Here is a 19,881-nt window from a genome sequence, read left to right on the forward strand (position 1 = left end):
CACCTTACCAAGAGCTGAGATTAGTCAGAGTCACATGTGTACATACCTAGATATCTAGGGCTGGGCCAAGGTCAAACCCAAACCAATCCAAACTCAACACTGTGCCTATATTTGGCCTAGGAACAACCCTAGTTTCTGTAGGCAGGGCCTTGGGCTGAATTGGGCAAGACTAATCCTAGCAGCATATGAGTGGCCAAAGACAATGGACAACTAGGCATCAAAAGGATGAAAATAGTTAACATTTCCCTTCTACAAAGATGGTTCTAGCAGTTCACTGAAGAATCAGATGGGCTGTGGAGGAAATTCATTGCTGCAAAATATGGTATTAGCAATAACCAATGGAATGTCAATGAACCCAGGCAATTGCATGGATATGCAGTTTGGAAACTGAAGAGGTATTGGAAAGGCTTTCCCACAGTTAAAGGAATTAAATATGAATGGGGTGATGGCAGTAAGATCAACTTCTGGATGGATTCTTGGTGCTCCAATTCACCCCTTGTGGAGATTTTCCCAGTATTGTTCATGACAGCACAAGACAGAAATGCTGAAGTGGCAGATTACTATGAAATATCTCATGGGGAAGTAGTGTGTCTCCCTAGATTTAGAAGGTATGTAAATGATCAGGAGGTGAAGCAAATATCAGAGTTCTTGTTCAGGCTCCAAAATCAGCAGCCGAAACTGATTTCAGGAAATGGCAATGGGAACATCCAGGGATTTTCTTTTCTCTCTCTTTCTTTAGTTGGCTGAACAGTGTGTTAAGGATTAATTTTCCTGCCAAAGCAACATGAGGACCTACTTGTAAGACAACCCAACAATCCCAATGCCTAAGTCGTTCTGCTTTGCTCCTTAGCTCAGGTGGGGTATATGGTATACTGCATCAAAGTTTATTTTATGGGTTACAGTACTGGGCAAATGTTTTGTGATGGATAACTTCAACAGAAGAGGAATGGGCCTGACAAACAATGTTCTTTGCGCCCAGATTGAGGAAAGCCCAAACCACATATTCATCCATTGGAGTTTCACAGCTAAGCTATGGTATCACTTCGTGAAAATCTTTAAATATCAATGGTATTGCTTTCTCCATGCCATTATATGGTCAGTACAGCTGGAAAAGACATTTAACATTGGGAATTGATCTTGGGATACTCTTCATGGCTTTGAGTCAAAGAATTTGCACTGAGAAAGCAGAGATGGTCATTGAATTTGCACTGGCTGGAAAGGACATTAAAACATGAATGGACAGTCACTGTTTTTTTATTGTGCATTGAAATTAGAGCAGCTGGGGGAAATGATTCTGGTTGTAGTTAGATCATAGAACTATGGACAAAGTGATGTCTTATTACCACCTAAAAATGGATCTTGTCATTCTCAATTATGATCTGGGTCAATACTGTTGAAATAGAACTGCAAACTATTGAACTCCATCTTAGTAGGGGATTCAGATGCAGAGTGTTGGTACAGTTTCCATGCTGTTGAAGTCACATAAGAGTATCAAGATACAAAGCAACAACCAACGCAGAGATGGGTTTATGTCCAAAAAGACGGAGCAAAATCAGACTGGAAATGGATATGGAGTTCTTGGGTTATTTTTACAACACAGAGGCTTCCATGGTCAATCATAACATAGTGGCTTTACTCAAGTAGTAGCTTGTTCCTACAGTAGTAAAATCCTTGTTATCTACTGTTTTCTTGACATCAAATTATGTTTTATCAAAAGAGCTCTGAAACAATGCTGCTCATCTTTCAGTGTAAAGAAATTTTTACAGCATTTGCATGTAGACCGAGTTTACTCTCTTGATGCTGTGCTTGTTTTTTCATCTTCTTCGTTCTTCTCAACATATTTGCGTGTAGACTGAGTTTCCTCTCCTTGTTGCTGTGCGTGTTTTTTCATTTCATCCTCTTTGTTATTCCACCAAAATAAATAAATGAAAGATTAAAAAATGATCTTGTTTAGAGAGTGCGAGAATCACACCCAACTAAAAAAATCCTCTTCCAAGTCCAACCTCCTCTGAGTGAAGAGAAATGGTTCTTCAAGCCTCTGAGTTGTAGTTCCTCTCTCTCTCTCTCTCTCTCTCACACACACACACACAATTGTCAATTTTTTAGTAGCTATCTGTTATTATTAACCTTGGTGGAGTAGCTTTTTTCACGGAAGATGTTTAAGTATTTCTTTTAAGTGGCCATGTGTTACAGTTGACCTTCGGTAGAGTTGAACTTTTGTTCATGGTGGGATGCTTATTACTCGCAGAACGCAGAGAACTAAAAATAAGGAGCACGTTCTCAAAATTGAGAATAAATATGTAAAGTAGATCTTACTTCACATTGCCCCAAAACGTTGCCTTTGAATTTTCATATGAAGTGAACCACTCCACTATCCTGCCATCCTGCTTTGAAGTCAGACATCTCTTCTTTATCATTTTTTTGGGGTTAGTTATTCGATTACCAGAACCCAAACCAAATAGTTTTTCTTCTTGTTCCTTTTTATTTCTGTTTCTCATTCTGCATAACCTGCTTGAAAGTCAGATTGAATGGTGCATCAGAGAGAGAGAGGCTTTACACCGACAGTTCTTAAAAAATGGGACTACTAAACCCCATATTCCTATCTACATCTCTCTTTCACATCTAAAACTACTTTTCTTTTCATGAAATAAATCTTCATATACATATTATATCCTATCTCCATCTTCACCCACCTGACGCATACAGACAACAAATGAACTCAAAAAAGAAATAAAATAATAAAAATCACTATCATAATAACCCCCTTTATTCCTGATGGAGTGAATGAGAGTAGAGGGGGATGTTCTCAGAAACTAAAATTCTAAATACAGAGCAAAAAAAAGAATGGAGAAAAACGAGACCCAACTGACTGGAGACAAGCCCAAAGCACACAGACGACCCAAACACTAGAACACATTGGCTTGATACGATATACAATATTGATTTGCTAGAAAAGCTCCCAATTGAACTTGGGAGGAGGATTCTGACTGGTAGTGGTGGTGGTGGTGGTGGTGGTGGATGTTGAAGGAACTGGCACCAAATCAAATGTCTCCCATTGGGTCGTCACCACCACTGGTCCTGCTGCCGAAAGCCTTGCAGGCTGTGGCTTCTGCTGTTGCTGCTGAACTGGTGAAATTTGACCCAGTAAATCCCATTCCCTTTGCGGCTGCTGCTTTTCCTGCTGTATCATTGATAGCATTTGTCCAGTTGAATGCTTTTGCTGCTGTTGTTGTTGCAATGTTGACATTTGTCCAGTTGAATGTCTTTGCTGTTGCTGTATTGGCATTTGAGCACCATTGGCATTGGGCATTGCATTCCGGATCTTCAGCAAGTCAAGGGTCTCTACGTACTTCTGCACTCTCCTCACCTTCATGACCAAAGGGTGGAAATTGAGATTCTAGTTAGGCTAATTAACAAACTAATAGTAGTATGCAGCAGCTATATGCAACAGTAACAATTCACAAAATGGGGTTTGATTGGCAATGAGAAAAATACCTGCATTCTCCTCTGCAATTTCACATCTCCATCGGCAATAATTCCATCCAACTTAAGCAATTGATTCATCAACAGCTCAATCAGATTCAGCACTTCCGTCTCTGCAACCTTCCCACCTCTAGAGATTAATGATTCAATAGCCGAGACCTGCCCAATTACGGTTAAAAGAACACGTTAAATTCCCCCTACTGGACGTAAAATAAGTCTCAAGTTAGAAGGGGAGGGCGTATGGGTTTTCAGCTTACAGTTTTTCACTGCAAATTGAGCAATACCTGACCAGCGAGCTTGTCGACTTCCAAGCTGATTTCTGAGATTGATTTTGCTGCCTTCTCCATCTTGGCATTCTTGCGCATCTCAAGATACCGTCTTTCTTGGCTAGTTGGGTCCTCGACCAGAACAATTTTCGATCGGTCCTTCACTCCCACAATATCTAGGTAAGCTTTTGAGTCCCTCTCCTTGTCTTTGAAGAAAAGCTTTTGGTCCTGAGGATGCAATCCAGTCGGTGCCGCCAACAGCTTTTTCAACTCACCTGCAAACCATTAGAAGCTACTTGTATTAACATTGCACATTTCTGCTTCTTCCTTTCATTTCATCAAAATCGAGTTGTTTCCTTGAAGGGCAGAAAAAGGAATAGAAATAGAAGAGTGAAAGAGCAAGAAATTGTAATTACCGAATGAGGCTTGAGAATTGATATAGATTTCATGGTAATTGGAGCCGTGCTTAACCCTAACTCTGATGGTATGAGCAGGGATTGCACCCCCATCGGAATCCGGGTTCCTCTTCTGAACCAGCATTCCCCCTGGTCTGAGTTCCCAATCTGCAACCTCCGACCCACCTACTCCGTTCCCCGTGATTCCATTCACCGGCGACATTCCGGTGGTCTTCGTCCTCATTCGCATCATCTCGACCAATTTTTTTTCCTTTTGTTTTTTCCTTCTTTCCTGAGCCAAAGTGGAATGAGATTATTCTGTTCCTGTTTTACAAAATGTCAAAAACTCCAAATTTTCTTCCTCTGGATTTCTTTATGTCTTTCCTTTCTTCTTTCGTCTATTTCTCCTGGTGGGTCAGAGGAAACCCGAGAGAGAAGAAAGAACCTGAGACTCAGATCTCTTGAAAGTCCGCTTCGCAACAATCTCTAGTGGAATCAAAGAAAAACATTTCTGACCCACCAAGTCAGAAGACGAACTAGTGATGTAAACGTCTGAACCAAGCATCACAAACCAGAAAATCACTCGAAAACTGCAAGGAACTCCGATTCTTCTTATTGCCCAGCAGGAAACAAATCAAATCCTCTCCATGCTCCAGCCTGCCCTCCTCCACCTTCTCTTCAATATCGACCAATTATTCGTCTCGGAAAAGAAGGCAGACAGCAACTTAAAATCGAGTGAGCCTCTTCCAACTGGTTACCAATCGCAGAAGCCCGAAAACAATGATTACACCTCCTGCTCCCAATCCCAAGTATATCTCCTCATCAATGTCCAAAGCCCGAGCTAAATCGAAGAAATAAATGATAAAAATGATAGAAATCTAATCGAACTCGAAAGAATAAACTTATATAAAAAAACCCAACAACGAAACACCTAAAAAAGTAAAAACCCTCTCCTTTCTTATAAACGAAGAGGAGTAGACCAGAAAAAATGAAAGGCCAGCGAATCAATCGAAACTGCGACGAGAGAAAGAATTTATAAATTTTAAATATTAAATATTAAATAAATCATTAATTAAGGGAAAAAAGGAAGGTAGAAGCGTAGAAGACATCAGCAAAAGCCGCCAACTCCTCTGTTTAAAAGTAAAGGACGAATTGCAAAATAAAAAGGGAAAATATATAAAATAAAGATTAAAAACAGAGATGGCTAATTGCTAATGGCTTTTTTTTTAGCTTTTATCCTCCCAAAATATCAGTAATAAATACAGAAATTGAACACAGAAATCTCACCAAACTCTCTTTTTATCTTCAGATTTGTCTCTCTCATCTCTCTCTCTCTCTCTCTCTCGCTGGCCGGAACCTTCCACAACCCAAAACCAGTGGCGCATCGCAATCGACCCACCGCACGCTTCAATCAATCCCTACCACAATCCAGTCGACGCGTGTGAAATCCCTAATTTCTCTATTTAATCAACTGTAAGCATAGGAAAGATAAATATGAAAAATGATTAATAAATTTAATTTTTAATTTTTAATTTTTTTTCTAGTAATACCAGATGAAATATGAAAACAGAGAAAAGTACGAAAATAATAATAAGTGTCCCTTGGTTTGGTTGACTGATCTGAAGTTGGACTTTTCTGTAAAATTACTATTGTGTCCCCAACCCACAATGATTTGATTACCTTTGCTTTAAACAGCGCCATTTCTTTCAGTGGTGTTAATGTAATTTAATGTGTTCAATTCGGGTGGTAAATGGGGGGGGACAAGTTTGTCATTGCTAAGAAGAATAAGCCCAATTGTGGGAATGAAAAATAATGAAGACACGTCAACCTCTCGCCTTTCTTTCTCTATTTCTCTCTCAAGGCAACCCAGCAAATTGGAATCGCTGACGTCAAGATTCCTTTTGTGAGACACGTGGCAAACGACTATTCCATTAAAGACATGGTACTGTGACCGGGGTCCCCCGTCTCCTCCCTCTTTGTCTTGCTTTCGACTCTCCGTCTCTCTCTCTGCTTTGCCTAGCACGCCACCGACACTCAAAAGGGTAGACCAGATCGGGTCGGATTAAATGACACGTGGCAAAGTCTTGGTCGTCCATCGCAATTCCGGCACGTGGTTTCGAGCGATTGTGATTGTAAATATATATACGTCGTCCGAAAGAGATGGTGTAACACACTTGACACCCTCACGCGCGCGTATATCAGAACAAATGCTTAAGAACGAAGGTCGGTTGTTGGATTGGTCAGTGTGGAGTGCGGTCTGTCCAAAAGTATAATTCTAATTTAATTAATTAAAATAAAAAACAGTTATAAACTTTAATTCTTTTTTCTCTAATTTCTTGTTTTAAAATTATGGAGAAGAAGGGGGGTTGGTGGCTTTTGGTGTTCCGTCGTAATTCGTATTTGATGGGGGACAATGCACCCACCTTTTCTTTAATTAATTAATTAACTAAAATCTATAATAATGAAGATGCGATTTGGTTTGTTAGAGAGTTAATTTTGACTTGTGACTCAATCGGAGGGTGGTTTGATCAATAATGGTGAATTGGTGATCATTGATCGAGATGTGTGTAGTATTTGTTGCGCACACGTGGCCTTCTGATAACTACTCGTCCTACTTCCTGTTGTCTTAGTTTTACACGTGGCGTCCAGATGGATGAGTCATGTAGAGAGGACATTCAAGCAAAAGTGGGCCACCCTCGGTTTCTTCTTCAAAGGGGTGGCTGCTGATTGGAATCTGGAGGATCTATCATCTATCGTCTAATGTTTGGGAGCAGAGTGCAAATCAGCTAATCATCTGGGGAAGTACAGAACAGGTGTCTGGCGTCTGGAGATTGACATTTAAGTGTCCAGAAAAAAACATTAAGCGAGACTGCAGAGAGAACAATAATGGCCAGCATTGCCTACACTTTTACTCGTAATACAGGGCCAATCAAAACCCGCCACGTCAGTTCGTTACATGTGGGTCCCGCCCGCTGCAACTTGATAAAAAAAAAAAAAAAAAGTTAAGACTAGTTTAGCAGCTACTAAAATGTAATATGGGTGGATTGAGATTGGATTGGATAGAAGACCAACTTACCTACTGCTACCAGCCACTCACTCCATTAAATGGGCTCAATTTGTGTTCTACACATATAGATGCCTAGACGGCCAACTTGCAATTGCAATCCAATCAGTGGAGAGTGAGAAAGGGTATATCAGGCACGTGCATGTGCACGTGAAGAGAGCGAATGAAGTGTGGGGCAATGGTGACCAGAGAAAGAAGATTGGGTAGAGAGAATGTCAGAATTTGGTGGGATTTGTAATGGGTACCCACCACCCAACCCAACTCACCCCCACTTAAGCTTGACAAAAGGGTTGTCAACTCGTATACAACCCACCAAGCACTTGGGTTGGTTTGGTTGGATTTTAAGTGGTTGCATTGGGTTGGGCTGGTTTAGATGGGTTGGGTAAAAAATTGAAACCCCTTATGACTGCCATATGGAAATTGTTTCTTCTTGATCCTCATGGTTAACATAGAAGCTAATGCTAGCAACGGCTGCGAACGGATCAAATCGAATTAGGACATGAAGTATTGAGGTAGATTCGTTTATATTTGGATTCAAATCGGATTTGGGTTGTAATTGAATAGCATAGATAATTTAAACTAGAAATAATCAAAATAATATATATTATTAATAAAATGCACTGAAAATTATTTTGATATTGTATATCATGAACAAAATATATTGAAAATAAATTTTATGAAACTTTTTAACCAAGGACTAAAACACAATCATATACGTATCTATACATTTAAATACACATGGATACACCAATATAAAGACTTTTTAAATATTGGGCGAGACCCTCTACTACCTATAAAATTTTTAAAAAGTAAAAAAGCAAAACTCGGGGGTATCACCAGTACCTACTTAATGGTATTAAGCGTATCAATATTTTAATCCTTGTTTTTGAACCAATGACTTTAATAAAAACACAACATTATAGGGGTTGGTCCATAGAGATGGCAACGAGCCGAGTTTTTCACGAGTTGCTCGAGCCCAATTCACTGGCTTGATTATTAAACGAGCCGACTAGAGCTTGGCTTGTGATGCTTGTGAGTCGGCTCGAATATATATATATAATTCTTAATTTTTAAATATCAAATAAAAAATATTTTTATAAAATATTTTTTCTCAAAATCAAACTCAAGCTTATAAATTTTTTACTCAAGCCGAACTCGAATTCAACGTTCTGGCTCAAACCGAGTTCGAGCTCGAGCCTCGTACTATTCAGCTCGGCTCGGCTCAAATCCACTCCTATATTCAATCCAATTATAAACAGATACCATTTTTGCAGCCCTAATGTGAGCAGGTAGTTTACCATCTCACGCCATTACAGATGACACGTAGGAACCCACAAAAATTGTCTTTTTTAGGTATTGTTGTATCATTTCGCCTCTGATCAAAAACAAAACCTTGCCCAGATGCAAATGGTCGCATGTAAAAGCAAGGATAAGAAAGGAATCCCCGAGGACTGAGACCCTGTTTGGTTGCAGTTGCAGATGAAGTGAAGGAAAATGAATGACTTTCACTTTCAGAAAATACGTTATTCTCTAACCTCTTATTTATTGCACATAGGAAACAAACATCTTCCATAAAGTGATTGATAGTTACCTGAAAATGGCATTCCTTGATATTTTCTATCAGCCATTTTCCAAACAGATGGTTGGCCTAATTAGCTCAAATCTAGTGAAACCCATATGTTTCTTCACAATTCAGGTTTCTTTCCAAGTTAAACCATTTGCAGGAAAATTAGAAAGATTATCTATTTCTATCGAATATAATTTTGGGGGGAATCATTCCTTCTCCTACGTTTTAGATGCAACCAAAAGCAGCCTGATATCAATTAGCAAAAGGGCCATTTTCCTGATTTCCTTTGGTGCTTCCTTTAACTTGGAATTAGTCCTAAATTGTAGAAGCATACGGATGATACGGGACTCACATTAAGAGGACTGATCCACTTCTCAGAAAGTGATTTATAGAACACACCAAAAGGAATGTCATTCTCCTATAACCACTAATTTTTCAAAAAAAAAAAACATTTGCGTTCAGTAGAAATTGTTTGCTTTCCTCCATTTCCCCCCAACAAGTTTCAATGTAGGATGCATTTGGTTGCACATAAACAAAGGAAAGGAAACAATTTTCCTTGGGAAATGATGTTCATTGGAAAAAATGAATCACTTTCTAAAGCTTCCTGATGCTTTAATATAGCTTGGAAAAGACACATCGATGGTTGGTAGATATATAGTGTGTCAAGACACTTAGATCAAGACAGCTGACCCTCTTTTTAGAAATGTGTTAAAGAAAGTTAGAAGGAAATCTTGTTTTTATACATCACCGCCATCATCATCTAAGGGTTGTGTCTGGCACCATTGTTTGCCTGTTTGATGTTTCTACTTGAAACGTTTTGGGTTCATCAATACATTTGATGTTCAAGGTGAAAACAGCAATTTATATTTTTCAACTCGGTAGAAAAAATATTTCTAACCAATTTATATTGATCAACCCAAAATGTTTCACGTAGAAACCCAAATCTCGTTTTTGTATATCTGAAGTGCATAACCGTTCGTTTCCCATAGACAACTACAGCAGCCACTGTTAAATAGTTTTTTTCATGGAAATGAGGAAATCATTTATTTTCATTCATTTTATGTGCAACCAAATGAAACACTATTAAGTCAAAAACGTCTATAACCTTACAGGGTTGTTATTTTAGACCCCAGACGATCAAGCCCTACGGAGGAGCATTTTGGTTCTGGCAACACAAGAAACAGATAGCTACAGGCTACAGCATCTGCATAAATTGCCACCAATTACAAGTTTCACGGTTTACCAAATGCCAACAACTCACTGGTTTCCATCTGAAACGTCGTGTACAACAATCTGCACAAGCACACAACCAAATGATTTTTTTGAACCATGTAAATTGAGCATTATCTATGGTGTTTGTTCCTTACACTAACCTGTTTCTTCCATGTAGAGAAAGGGTAGAAAGCAGAGTTTTCATCATAAACAAGGACTATAACATAATTGAGATATTTTCTATTTCCAAAAATGTCTCCTCCTTGCTAGGGATGCAAGATGGGCCGGGTTTGATGAGGTTGAGCTCAGCCCTAGCCCGACCCAAGGTGTTGAACACCCAGCCAACCCAATCCAAAGATGATATATAAGGTTGGGTTTATGAAACCAAAAAATCCTGGCCTTTAAAACTAAAAATGGTTGGTAGATAAGCCAAATTACTCGGTACTACCACGGCTTCACTTCAGTCCAAGGGAGGTTAGTCTGATGGCTTGCTTATTACTCCTCTTCAGAATGTTAAAATAGCTATAACCCAATCCCTCTGATATGACCTGTGAGCTTCAGAGGTATTCTACCAAACAAGATATAACAGAATTGCAGTACATTATGCCAGGCCTAATCTTGGCCATTAGGAACAATTTCAAATTCTCTCTGGATCTTGTCAAGAAGATTCTCTTGTTCAATGTGTCTCAATTAGAGTCCTCTCTTTCATTTCCTTTGGCAGAAATTGATACATAGGTTGGATAAGTTTTTATTGGGACTCAAGTGTTCCTCCAGCTCATGTATTCAACATAAGAAGTGGAGAAGAAACTCATGCCTGTTTGCCACAGGCTTTGTTGATAGCATATTGCTGCAAGCCAACAAATTTAACCTGTTATGGGAACTATGTTTATTATCCTACAGAAAATTCCACAGTGGACAAAGATAAGTGAGGAGGATGAAGCTCAAAAATTGTTCACTTTAACTTTTTAATGGTCAAACTGCAGTTACATGTACTTCTGAGAAAATATGCGACCTGTTGGGATTAAATTGAAAAACCCAACATGAAGAATCACTTTGCAGAAACTAAAGCAATTTACAGTGGCAAGGTAACGAAATAGCGTTGCAGTTCTTAAAAGCACTAAACATAATTCTAGTAACTTGAAGAAGTTAAAAATTTGTTCTAAATTATGCATTCAAAAGCTTTTAGAGGGTTCTTGCCATATCATAATTGTATGCATGATGTTGCTGCCCAAATTTGCATATTCAGGAAAGAAGAGATCCTATAGCCATATCCCAACTCCAAATCACATCATCCAACCTATTATTTCCCCATATTACAGCAACTTTTTTTTTCCAAAAACTCGAAGTCTTGGAACTTTAATCTTAATTTTCTACATAATTAAATATCAATCTAACCCTCATGCCAGAGGGCTAGTCAATGAATTGGTGCATCTAAGAGTGAAAACAACCATTCAGTTTGAAAATTCAAAAGTTATTTTGTGGCTTTAAATAATCAAGGACATAAACTGCCTTTTTCTGGAATCAGGTGGAAGGAAAAGGACAACTCTTTCACAGCTATCACACTGAATCCAAAAAAAAACAAAAAGAAGGCCCACAATAAAAGGGGCATTTCTTCTTAAGCCATTGGAATACCTAGAACAATTACAACAGAATAAAGGTGAGTAAATTCATTACAAATCTATACATGCACTGCCTCTAAATTTGTTCGCAACAGCTCCTATCCAGTCCCTGTCTCTGTTGTTGTATGCATAACTCATGCTGGAAGCCAATAGAATGAAACCTTGTATTGTTTTTTCTGTTCCATTGCCACCTAATTTACAAGCTCTTAGCACAGGTTGGACCAAAAAAGAACGAATTCCCTTGGGGAGCATCTCCCAAACCCCAGAATCTGAAGAAAAAAAAAATCTCATTATGTTAGTTGATACTATTAATAGAAAATAAAACCTAGCAGTTCAAGTAAAAAATATAGAAACATCGCTACTACAAATCAGCAGAGAATGAAGTCGCTAATACCAGATCATAGAGGATTTTGTTGCTATTAAATGGACACTCCAACAGGAAATTGGTAAATCATGGAATCTCAATTAAAATTATATGGCTAAGGGTCTAACCGGGTTTCCTAAACCTTCTCTAGTTCCAAACATCTCATGCCATATGCAACTTAGACATTTTGTACCAGTGTCAGGCGTAGATAGAAGTTAACAAAAATGATTATCCTCTTCTTTCAAGGACAAATTACCAAGCAAACTGGGGAGCACTAAGACTCTAAGTGTCCTAAATTATCTGCATCCCAAAGTAAATGGCAAGAACTGGCTGTTACTCAAAAAATTTCGATGACTAATGAATGAACCATGACTGATCTTCCAGTAAGTATAATTGAATCTTTTCAACAGACAAACATTGATCAACTGCAAAGAATGAACCATCTCTGAGCTTCTAGAAAGTATTGAATACTACATTCCTTACCTTTTATTCTTTTTCCTTTTTCCTTTTTCCTTTTTCCTTTTTCCTTTTTCCTTTTTCCTTTTTCCTTTTTCCTTTTTCCTTTTTAATCAATTCAAGTGAAATTAACACCCCTTAGACCTAGAGCATTCTAAGACAACATAGCACACTGCACACCTCCATTGTTTGATCATTTTAGCTTGATTTGTTCATCCTGTTCTATTGTGCGGCATAATCTGTGTTACCCGGATACAGCAAGGACACAGCTAGATATGGTATTAGGTACAAAATTTACACTAAAAATTTTAAGTATCTAACATGATAGAGCATCCTTATACAGGTATCTGGGTATAATAGGTTTATATGCATCAAGGTAGAGAATCCCCTACCACCCCACTGAAGAATTAACAAAATTTGTTTTATGGCCAATAGAAACAGATATATGGAATAGAAAATGAGACCAGTCCAATAGAGGTATTGTTACCCATATTGGAGAATTGAAACAAGAAACTTCATGGTTTACCTGGTCTCTGAGGGAAATAAAGTGTATCCTTCAGATCAGAAAGACCAATTTGCTGAACCTGTCTTCCAAACCAATCAAGCATGTGGGTTTTTGTTGCATCCTCAGGTGTACTCCAATAGCCACGTATACACAGCACATCCCCAACTGATATAAGCTGGTGAAAGTGAAAAGCAGTAAAAATTGTTAAGTGTTATGTTTCAAACATAATTACTAATTAGAAGCTTAATAGTAAGATTTTTAATGCTTGAAACTCAAACCACAGTAGCTCCATGTTAATTTGGACCTTTAAGTTTGCATTTGGTTCCTTGTCATAATAAGTGAGAAGGGGATGTCCAAAGGACTTCCCTACAACTTCCCCCTAAAACCATGGAGAGCCCAAAATATCATGGAGGACCATCTCTTACTCAAAATATACTGAAATACATGTATGTATATATCATCCTTTTCCTTGTCTCAAGAAGACCTTCAAATTAAGAAATCGCCCAAAAAAGAGCAAGTAATATGCCCTAGAATTCGAGGCACAAATTCCACCATCCAACCAGTTTGCAAATAGTGCATCTCTATATTACTTTCCACATATTCAATTTTATTAAGTACAAGAAGAGTATGGCATAGTACCACTGATATGGTGTTTGTATTTCGCAACAAAACATATGTTCCCCAAGCCAAATCCTCCTTCATGGTATCAGAGAGATTTTCTGACATTATAAATATTTGCTTGTTCCCCTCAGGCAGAGTAGATTGATCCACAAGATTTGCACCCTGCATAACTTTCCATACTGTGAGGCAGGCACTGCAAGTTCAAAGCTCCTCAAATTACAGAGATGTTAGGCACAATGAGCTCTACAGACCACATGGAGAAGTCCTGGTAAACCAAGGAATTATTTAGTTCAGCATTTAATGATCAGATTTATCACTTTTTTAGGCTAGTACCAGTAGTGGAAGTTATTGAGTGCCGTTTCTCTTTGTACTGCATTAGGATGCAATTATTTTCTAAGACAATGTTAGAATAAATTAATGATCTTTCTACTCCAAAGATATTACACTTATCAATAATAGGTAATAGTAATACAAAAACTGATTTGCATACTAAAAAGCACCATTAAATCATGAAGCACCAATGTGACATAAATGGTGCAAAAAAAAAGCAAAGCAAAATATGTTAATATACTAGAAAGAGATCAAAATCCAGAACTAGCTCCTAATAAGCAGGAAAAACAACCGTAAATTTGTTACCATATCTTTTCCTTTTATTTTGATAAATAAGTGAAATGTTCAGCAAAAAATACAAAGAGGATATTCTAAAAAGTAGCCCCACGTGATTAAATATAGTCCATCTTTTTGTATTTGCAAGATGAATTGATGTAAAATTGATGCTCGTTAGAGATATGATACAGAAATGCATAAAACAAAGCCCCAGTTGATGAAATTGCCAGGACTTAACATCTCATTTTATGTCAACTCTATGGAAGAGTAAAGACACAGCAGGTTCCACATAAAAAAAAAGGTCATTACTCAATGTTGATACTGGCTATCCAGGGTTCAATCCCAGTCATAGTGAACTTCAATAAAATTCAGAAATAACTTCATCAAGTAAGGAACAATTCTACAATGAATTTTATGCCCGGATAAGATGCAACCTCGGCTGAATTTTTGAATTTATGAATGATTGATAATGTTAACATCCAGCCTTTGACTGGAGGGGGGAGCTCCAGCCTTTGCATCATAAAGGCAGTGAATGAGTACATCCAATTTCTCTTCTTAATCATTCAAAAGCATTTGGCTCTTGAATGCCTTGGAGGTCGGTTGCCGTTCACCTATTCCAGCCACAGGAGAACCGTCTAACAAGAACCCATTGAGGTCTAGATTAACCCTTACAATTTCCCGGAAAAAAAAAATCTTCGAAATGGTCTGAAGGAACCAAAAGCTTTTTCCCTTTCCATTTTTCTTATCCAATTTTTGACGAAACTTTGCAGCGGTTCATGAAATTGCTTTACAACGTAAAAGAAAAAAAAAATAGAGCACTCAGAGTTACCTTGAGAAATTTTCCAAGGTAGGGAAGAGTAATTGAGAAAGCCGACAACGAAAGACCCAGAACCTCTGATCGCTGCGCAACAAAACAATCAATAAAACCCGACAATAACTTCAAAAGTTTTAGTAGAGACGGCAATCAGGGAATTTTTTTTCCACCCACTTACAAGCTGTGCTGGAGTAGTGGATGAATTCGAACCGACGAAGTGGTTCAAGAGCAGCAGCGAACCGAAAGCGTATCCAATCCATCTGGGTAAGTAAGATTCGTCCAATCCAGGAATACCTAAACCCCCGCATTTTCCACCACCCACACATAAAGAAGAGATAAATAAATGGATAAATAATAAACGGGAGAGAGAGCTCTATTAAGTATTAACCAAACGTAAAGCGAAGAACCGAGAGGTTGAGCTGCTGCTGTTGCTGTTTTGATTCTCCAGAATTGTCGACACGAGCTGAAACTCTTGTGTTTCTCCTTCTTCTTAGTCTGTTACGAATACCGGCAATAATCCCGGAAAAGCAAGAAGGGCGTCGCGACGTAAAAAGATAAGAGGAATGCCGTTTATCGGCCTGAAATCGAAGCTGCAATCTGAACTCAACTATAGTATTAATCGATAAACTTCCCATTTCCTTCAAACTGATTGATAGACACCGTTGAATTGCAGCTCACAAGCCCAAGGGCCAAGCCTATGTTTGGTTTGATGGAAAATAAGTGAATAGAAAGTTGAGGGAAAGATATAAAAATTTTGTAAAAAATAAAATACTTAGGCGATTTTTGAGAGTGTTTAAAAATAAATGCTTATTTAGGTCATTAAGAATAAGTGTTTATTTTAAAAATAAGATTTTATTTTTCAAACGCAAATTTCCAGCTTTTTTTAAGTGCTTATACAATAAGCATTTTTTCAACTTTTTTCTTTTAAAACTATCCCTAGTTGAATTTTAAAATACCACTTGTAGAATTATCTCTAATTGAATTTTATAAAAGTACTTTTACAAAAAAACACTAATGAAAGTACTCTTATAAAAGCATTTTTATGAAAGCACTTTATAAAAGTACTATAAAAGTGTTTTCATAAAAGTGTTTTTACAAAAATGCTTTTATAAGAGTAATTTAATAAAAGTGCTTTCAAAGAGTATATTTTGAAATTTTGAAAAACAAAATGAAGAACAAAATGATCACAAATACTTATTTAGTGTTTATTAGAAAAAATAACTACCAAACACCCGATTACAAAATAAGTGCTTATTTTCTAAATAAGTACTTAAAAAAATTGAGTATCAAATGCAAACAAATGTTTATTTAAATAAACACTTATTTTTAACTTAAACACTTCCAAACAAGACCTTCATTTCCCCTCAACTTTCTCACTTTCTGTTTCTCTAATTAAGAGCGGTAAAGAGGGCTAACCCGACCATTATAGCAAGAGCGGCACAGCACGAAAAATGGATCATGCCAGCACGGTACAGTCCGCATACTGGCTCAGTACAAACCACATATATTAATAAATTATTTATATAAATACGTAGAATAATAATAATAATATATTAATATACATGCATCTATATGTATATAAATTTGTATTTTCATTTTTGTTATATTTTTTATTTCATTTTTATTGTATTTTTTTATTTCTTGTTTATCTTGTTACTTTATGTTAACCTTTTTATTATTTTTCTAAAAAGAATCATGCCACCTGCAGCCTGGCTGGCAGACGGACCTGCCTGGGCTAAGTCCCACGAGCGGTGCTGGGCGGGTTCGGCTTCAATCAAAGCGTTAATGGCCGTTCGGACATTATAAGAGGATGACACGCGTCAAAAAGCGCGTGTGCATTCCTCATTCGTGCGGGGATGATAAACGGGCGTTTAACATGAACGCCGTTCGTCATCCCCGCGTCTCTCCATTTTCCACCTAGACCTCTCGTTCTGTTATCCTCTCCAACCGGCGAAGGAGGCATAAGGCATCACCGGCGAAGTCAAGCTTCTTCCGGCGACCGGCGATCGGCGACAATCCTAGAAATAGGTCCAACTATAACAAACATGGCTTATCTATTGATGGATGGGAAGAGAGGGAACTGATCAGCCGAGACGGTCTGGCAAAGCTCAAAGCCAGTGTCTTCTTTGCTACCATCGACCATCAAACGGAGGTGCCCTTCCAACAAAGGATGAATTCGACACTCTAATAACAGAAGGTTCCTCTGAGTGGCGGAATCTCTGTGAAAACGAGGACTACATGCAACGCTTCCCTGACAAGCACTTCGATCTCGAGATTGTACTAGAAGCAGACCTTAAGCCTCTTTCAGTCATGCCAGACAGATCTTTCATAGGGTTCTTCAGTCCCGAGAAGTTTGAGTCCTTTGAAGGGACATATATCCTTCGATGGTATATGGGACATGATAAGCGGTAGCATCAACGATGGTGAGCATCAGGTTTATATGGTCAGCTGGAATGATCATTTCTTCATTTTGAAGATTGAATCCAATGCCTGTTATAAAAATGATACTTTGGGAGAACGACTGTTCGAGGGGTGCAGCCAGGCCTACACAACAATGTACTTACTACAGTCGAGAAGTCAGAAGATGAGAAGAATTGTTTTTAACTTTTAACCAAAACAGCAAGAATAGAAAGTAAAGAACTTCATATTACAACAGAGGAAGAAAACCTGAACTCCAATAATGGGGTCGCTGTAAATCTGATCATGAAATTGAAATTCCAAAATCTAAATGAGGGAATTACCCTGCTCTCTCCACTTCCTATAGCGTAAACTGTAAAGCTTAGTTTATGGCCATTGACCAACTGAATGAGGTCCAATGAAATCGTTTTTCTCTTTTTAAGCCTATTTGTTCTTGGAATGCAGCTGCCAAGTTTTTCTGGTAAGATATCTGAAACCCATCAAAGAGGCCAATGACCGCTCGATCCGGTGGCACCCACCAAGTGAAAGCTGTCTATCCTCACTGCCCTTCTGGAACCGGTTGCTGTTAGCACCTGAATCCCTGAATCATCCATAGCCCTAAAAATGAAAACGATCGGTCAAGATCAGAATTGCTTTTCCTCTTAACTATGATTTGTTGAATTTGGCTTTACGGTGGTAGAATTCAATTTTTATTTTCCTTTCTGAAAAAACCTTAATCCGATCATATAAATACTTCTTGGCTGAATCAATCAATTGCTTCCAAAAGTTAAAGTGAAGGTAAAAAAGATGATTCCAGAACACCCCATTAACCCCCTTAAATCGAAGATAATGATGAACTACTGCTACAGTACCCACCTACCACCAGTTCCAGCTTAGAAAGGAAATGCGACCGATTCTCGTTTAGTCATTTTGCCGAGAAGATGATAAATGGGCAGACAGACCACTTGGAGCGGGACGAGGAGCACCGACAAAAGCGAGACGGACGGACTGAGAAATAAAGATGACAGTCGACGACTCCAGTGCTCGAGGGCCGCTATTTATTGAGGAAGGCAGCCAGAGGCAGAGTCTGACTCTGACTCGCCGGAAGAATCTTGCCTTCGCCGGTGATGTCTTTTGCCTCCTTCGCCGGTTGGAGAGGATAGCAAAACGAATGGCTAACGGCGTTCATGTTAAACGCATGTTTATCATCCCGCACTGACGAGGAATGCACATGCGATTATGGACGTGTCTCATCAGTTGAAATCGTGCTTCCTTTTTATGGGGTTCCGGGATCTGATGATGCATGATAGGATGTGCGTGTGAGGCGCCAGGTGTGCCGATTTCCTGTATTATATCTATATTCAGAGGGATGTTAATTGTTAAGTGACCATTTCAGCTAGTCAGTACTTTTTGCCTGATGGAACTGGTTTGTAGTGTCGTAGAGAAAAAATTCTGTAACCTAACCTAAATGGCTTAAGTGGATGAAAGGAATGACTTTCTTGTCTTTTAGTGGTTAAAATGGTAATTCATTCAGTATATATACCTAAGAATGCAGTTGACCATGTTATCTTATTTATTTCCTCCCCATATTTTTCCCCAGCCTTCTTAAAATTATTTGTTTGTATTTTTAATTAAAAAATGAAAAAAAAAAATCGAAATTTGAACATAGGGTTATTTAAACCCACCCACAACACCAGCTTATGCATAGCACGCGTCTCTTCTAATATTATAATTAATTAGGAAAATGGTAATGAACCCAAAATAAGCAATTATTGATTCCCACATATGCTCTCTTGAGGAATCACTTATTTTATATTATTGGACCCCCTCACCACCACCACCATAAAATTCTTCAAAGTTATCTCCCTCACTTCTGAGAACTACCCTCTAAACATGAAAATTAAGAAAAAACCATTTCTTCTACCCATTTTTTTGCTCGTTACGTTGGTGATTCAAACTCAAAATATCGATCCTCTACATATACAAAAATCGCGTATCCAGAGTTTTCAATGATTCACGAAGAGATAGAATGGGCATTAATGTTTAAACCTATTAAAAGGCCCTAGCTGTCAGTATTTAGCATTTTGGTGTCTATAAAAATCATACATATATCATAATATATTAGGCTGCATCTGGCATTCCATATCTCCTTTTTACAGTTAAAATACCTCTATGAACACTGAATTTTTAAATGTAAAAAGGAGGTAGGAATGCCAAATGCAGCCTAGAACCATGCTCATCACAAATCATGATTCATGAGCAGATACCCTCTTTTTAACCAAAAGAAGGCAAATATTCATTATTGTTTTTTTAACAATAATCACCAAATCAATCGATTGCAAGTGAAACTGATGATAACTAACGAGAAGCCGCTGCATGAAAGCCCTCAAAAACTTGGACTGACCTCCTAAGAAGGGTCATCATTTCGTCAACTTATCTGACTGATGTTATCTATCAATTGGGTTGGGAGAGGTGAGCCATGAATGCAAACACTGCAGGAAGAGTCCACCAT

The 19,881-nt window shown here is 38.2% G+C and overlaps 2 protein-coding genes across 4 annotated transcripts; both read right to left on the minus strand.

Moving 5' to 3' along the window:
* Positions 1-2,614: 2,614 nt before the first annotated feature.
* Positions 2,615-5,602, minus strand: BAG1 (BCL-2-associated athanogene 1). The gene is made up of 4 exons (XM_010280243.3): positions 4,166-5,602; positions 3,768-4,024; positions 3,496-3,642; positions 2,615-3,367 (listed from the first exon to the last, which is right to left on the minus strand). The coding sequence occupies exons 1-4, from the start codon at positions 4,395-4,397 to the stop codon at positions 2,948-2,950; spliced, it is 1,056 nt and encodes a 351-aa protein (XP_010278545.1). The 5' UTR covers positions 4,398-5,602; the 3' UTR covers positions 2,615-2,947.
* Positions 5,603-11,409: 5,807 nt separating this feature from the next.
* Positions 11,410-18,853, minus strand: HCF208 (chaperone (DUF2930)). Of its 3 annotated transcripts, none has more exons than XM_088889487.1 (7): positions 18,250-18,853; positions 15,361-17,987; positions 15,151-15,266; positions 14,988-15,059; positions 13,571-13,714; positions 12,953-13,106; positions 11,410-11,875 (listed from the first exon to the last, which is right to left on the minus strand). In XM_088889487.1, exons 2-7 carry the CDS (start codon positions 15,605-15,607, stop codon positions 11,658-11,660), a joined length of 951 nt encoding a protein of 316 aa, XP_088745613.1. In that variant the 5' UTR covers positions 15,608-17,987; positions 18,250-18,853; the 3' UTR covers positions 11,410-11,657. The 3 variants fall into 3 exon arrangements, with proteins under 3 accessions (XP_088745613.1, XP_088745612.1, XP_010278546.1); XM_088889486.1 differs by having other exon boundaries at positions 18,246-18,853; XM_010280244.3 differs by having other exon boundaries at positions 15,361-18,853.
* Between the last annotated feature and the right edge of the window lie 1,028 nt (positions 18,854-19,881).

This window comes from Nelumbo nucifera, chromosome 6, assembly GCF_055504915.1.
Source record: "Nelumbo nucifera cultivar China Antique chromosome 6, China Antique-T2T, whole genome shotgun sequence".
Taxonomy (NCBI): Eukaryota; Viridiplantae; Streptophyta; class Magnoliopsida; order Proteales; family Nelumbonaceae; genus Nelumbo; species Nelumbo nucifera.

Bases quoted from the DNA above. Each gene is read 5' to 3' on its own strand.
- HCF208 (XM_088889487.1), bottom strand. From the start codon at position 15,607: ATGGGAAGTTTATCGATTAATACTATAGTTGAGTTCAGATTGCAGCTT. The intron at 15,060-15,150 runs GTAAGTGGGTGG...TTTGTTGCGCAG, and splicing joins CCACTACTCCAGCACAGCTT to CGATCAGAGGTTCTGGGTCT. The intron at 11,876-12,952 runs GTAAACCATGAA...TTTTTTCTTCAG, and splicing joins TTATTTCCCTCAGAGACCAG to ATTCTGGGGTTTGGGAGATG.
- BAG1 (XM_010280243.3), bottom strand. From the start codon at position 4,397: ATGATGCGAATGAGGACGAAGACCACCGGAATGTCGCCGGTGAATGGA. The intron at 3,643-3,767 runs GTATTGCTCAAT...GTAATTGGGCAG, and splicing joins TCGACAAGCTCGCTGGTCAG to GTCTCGGCTATTGAATCATT. The intron at 3,368-3,495 runs GTATTTTTCTCA...TTGGTCATGAAG, and splicing joins AATTGCAGAGGAGAATGCAG to GTGAGGAGAGTGCAGAAGTA.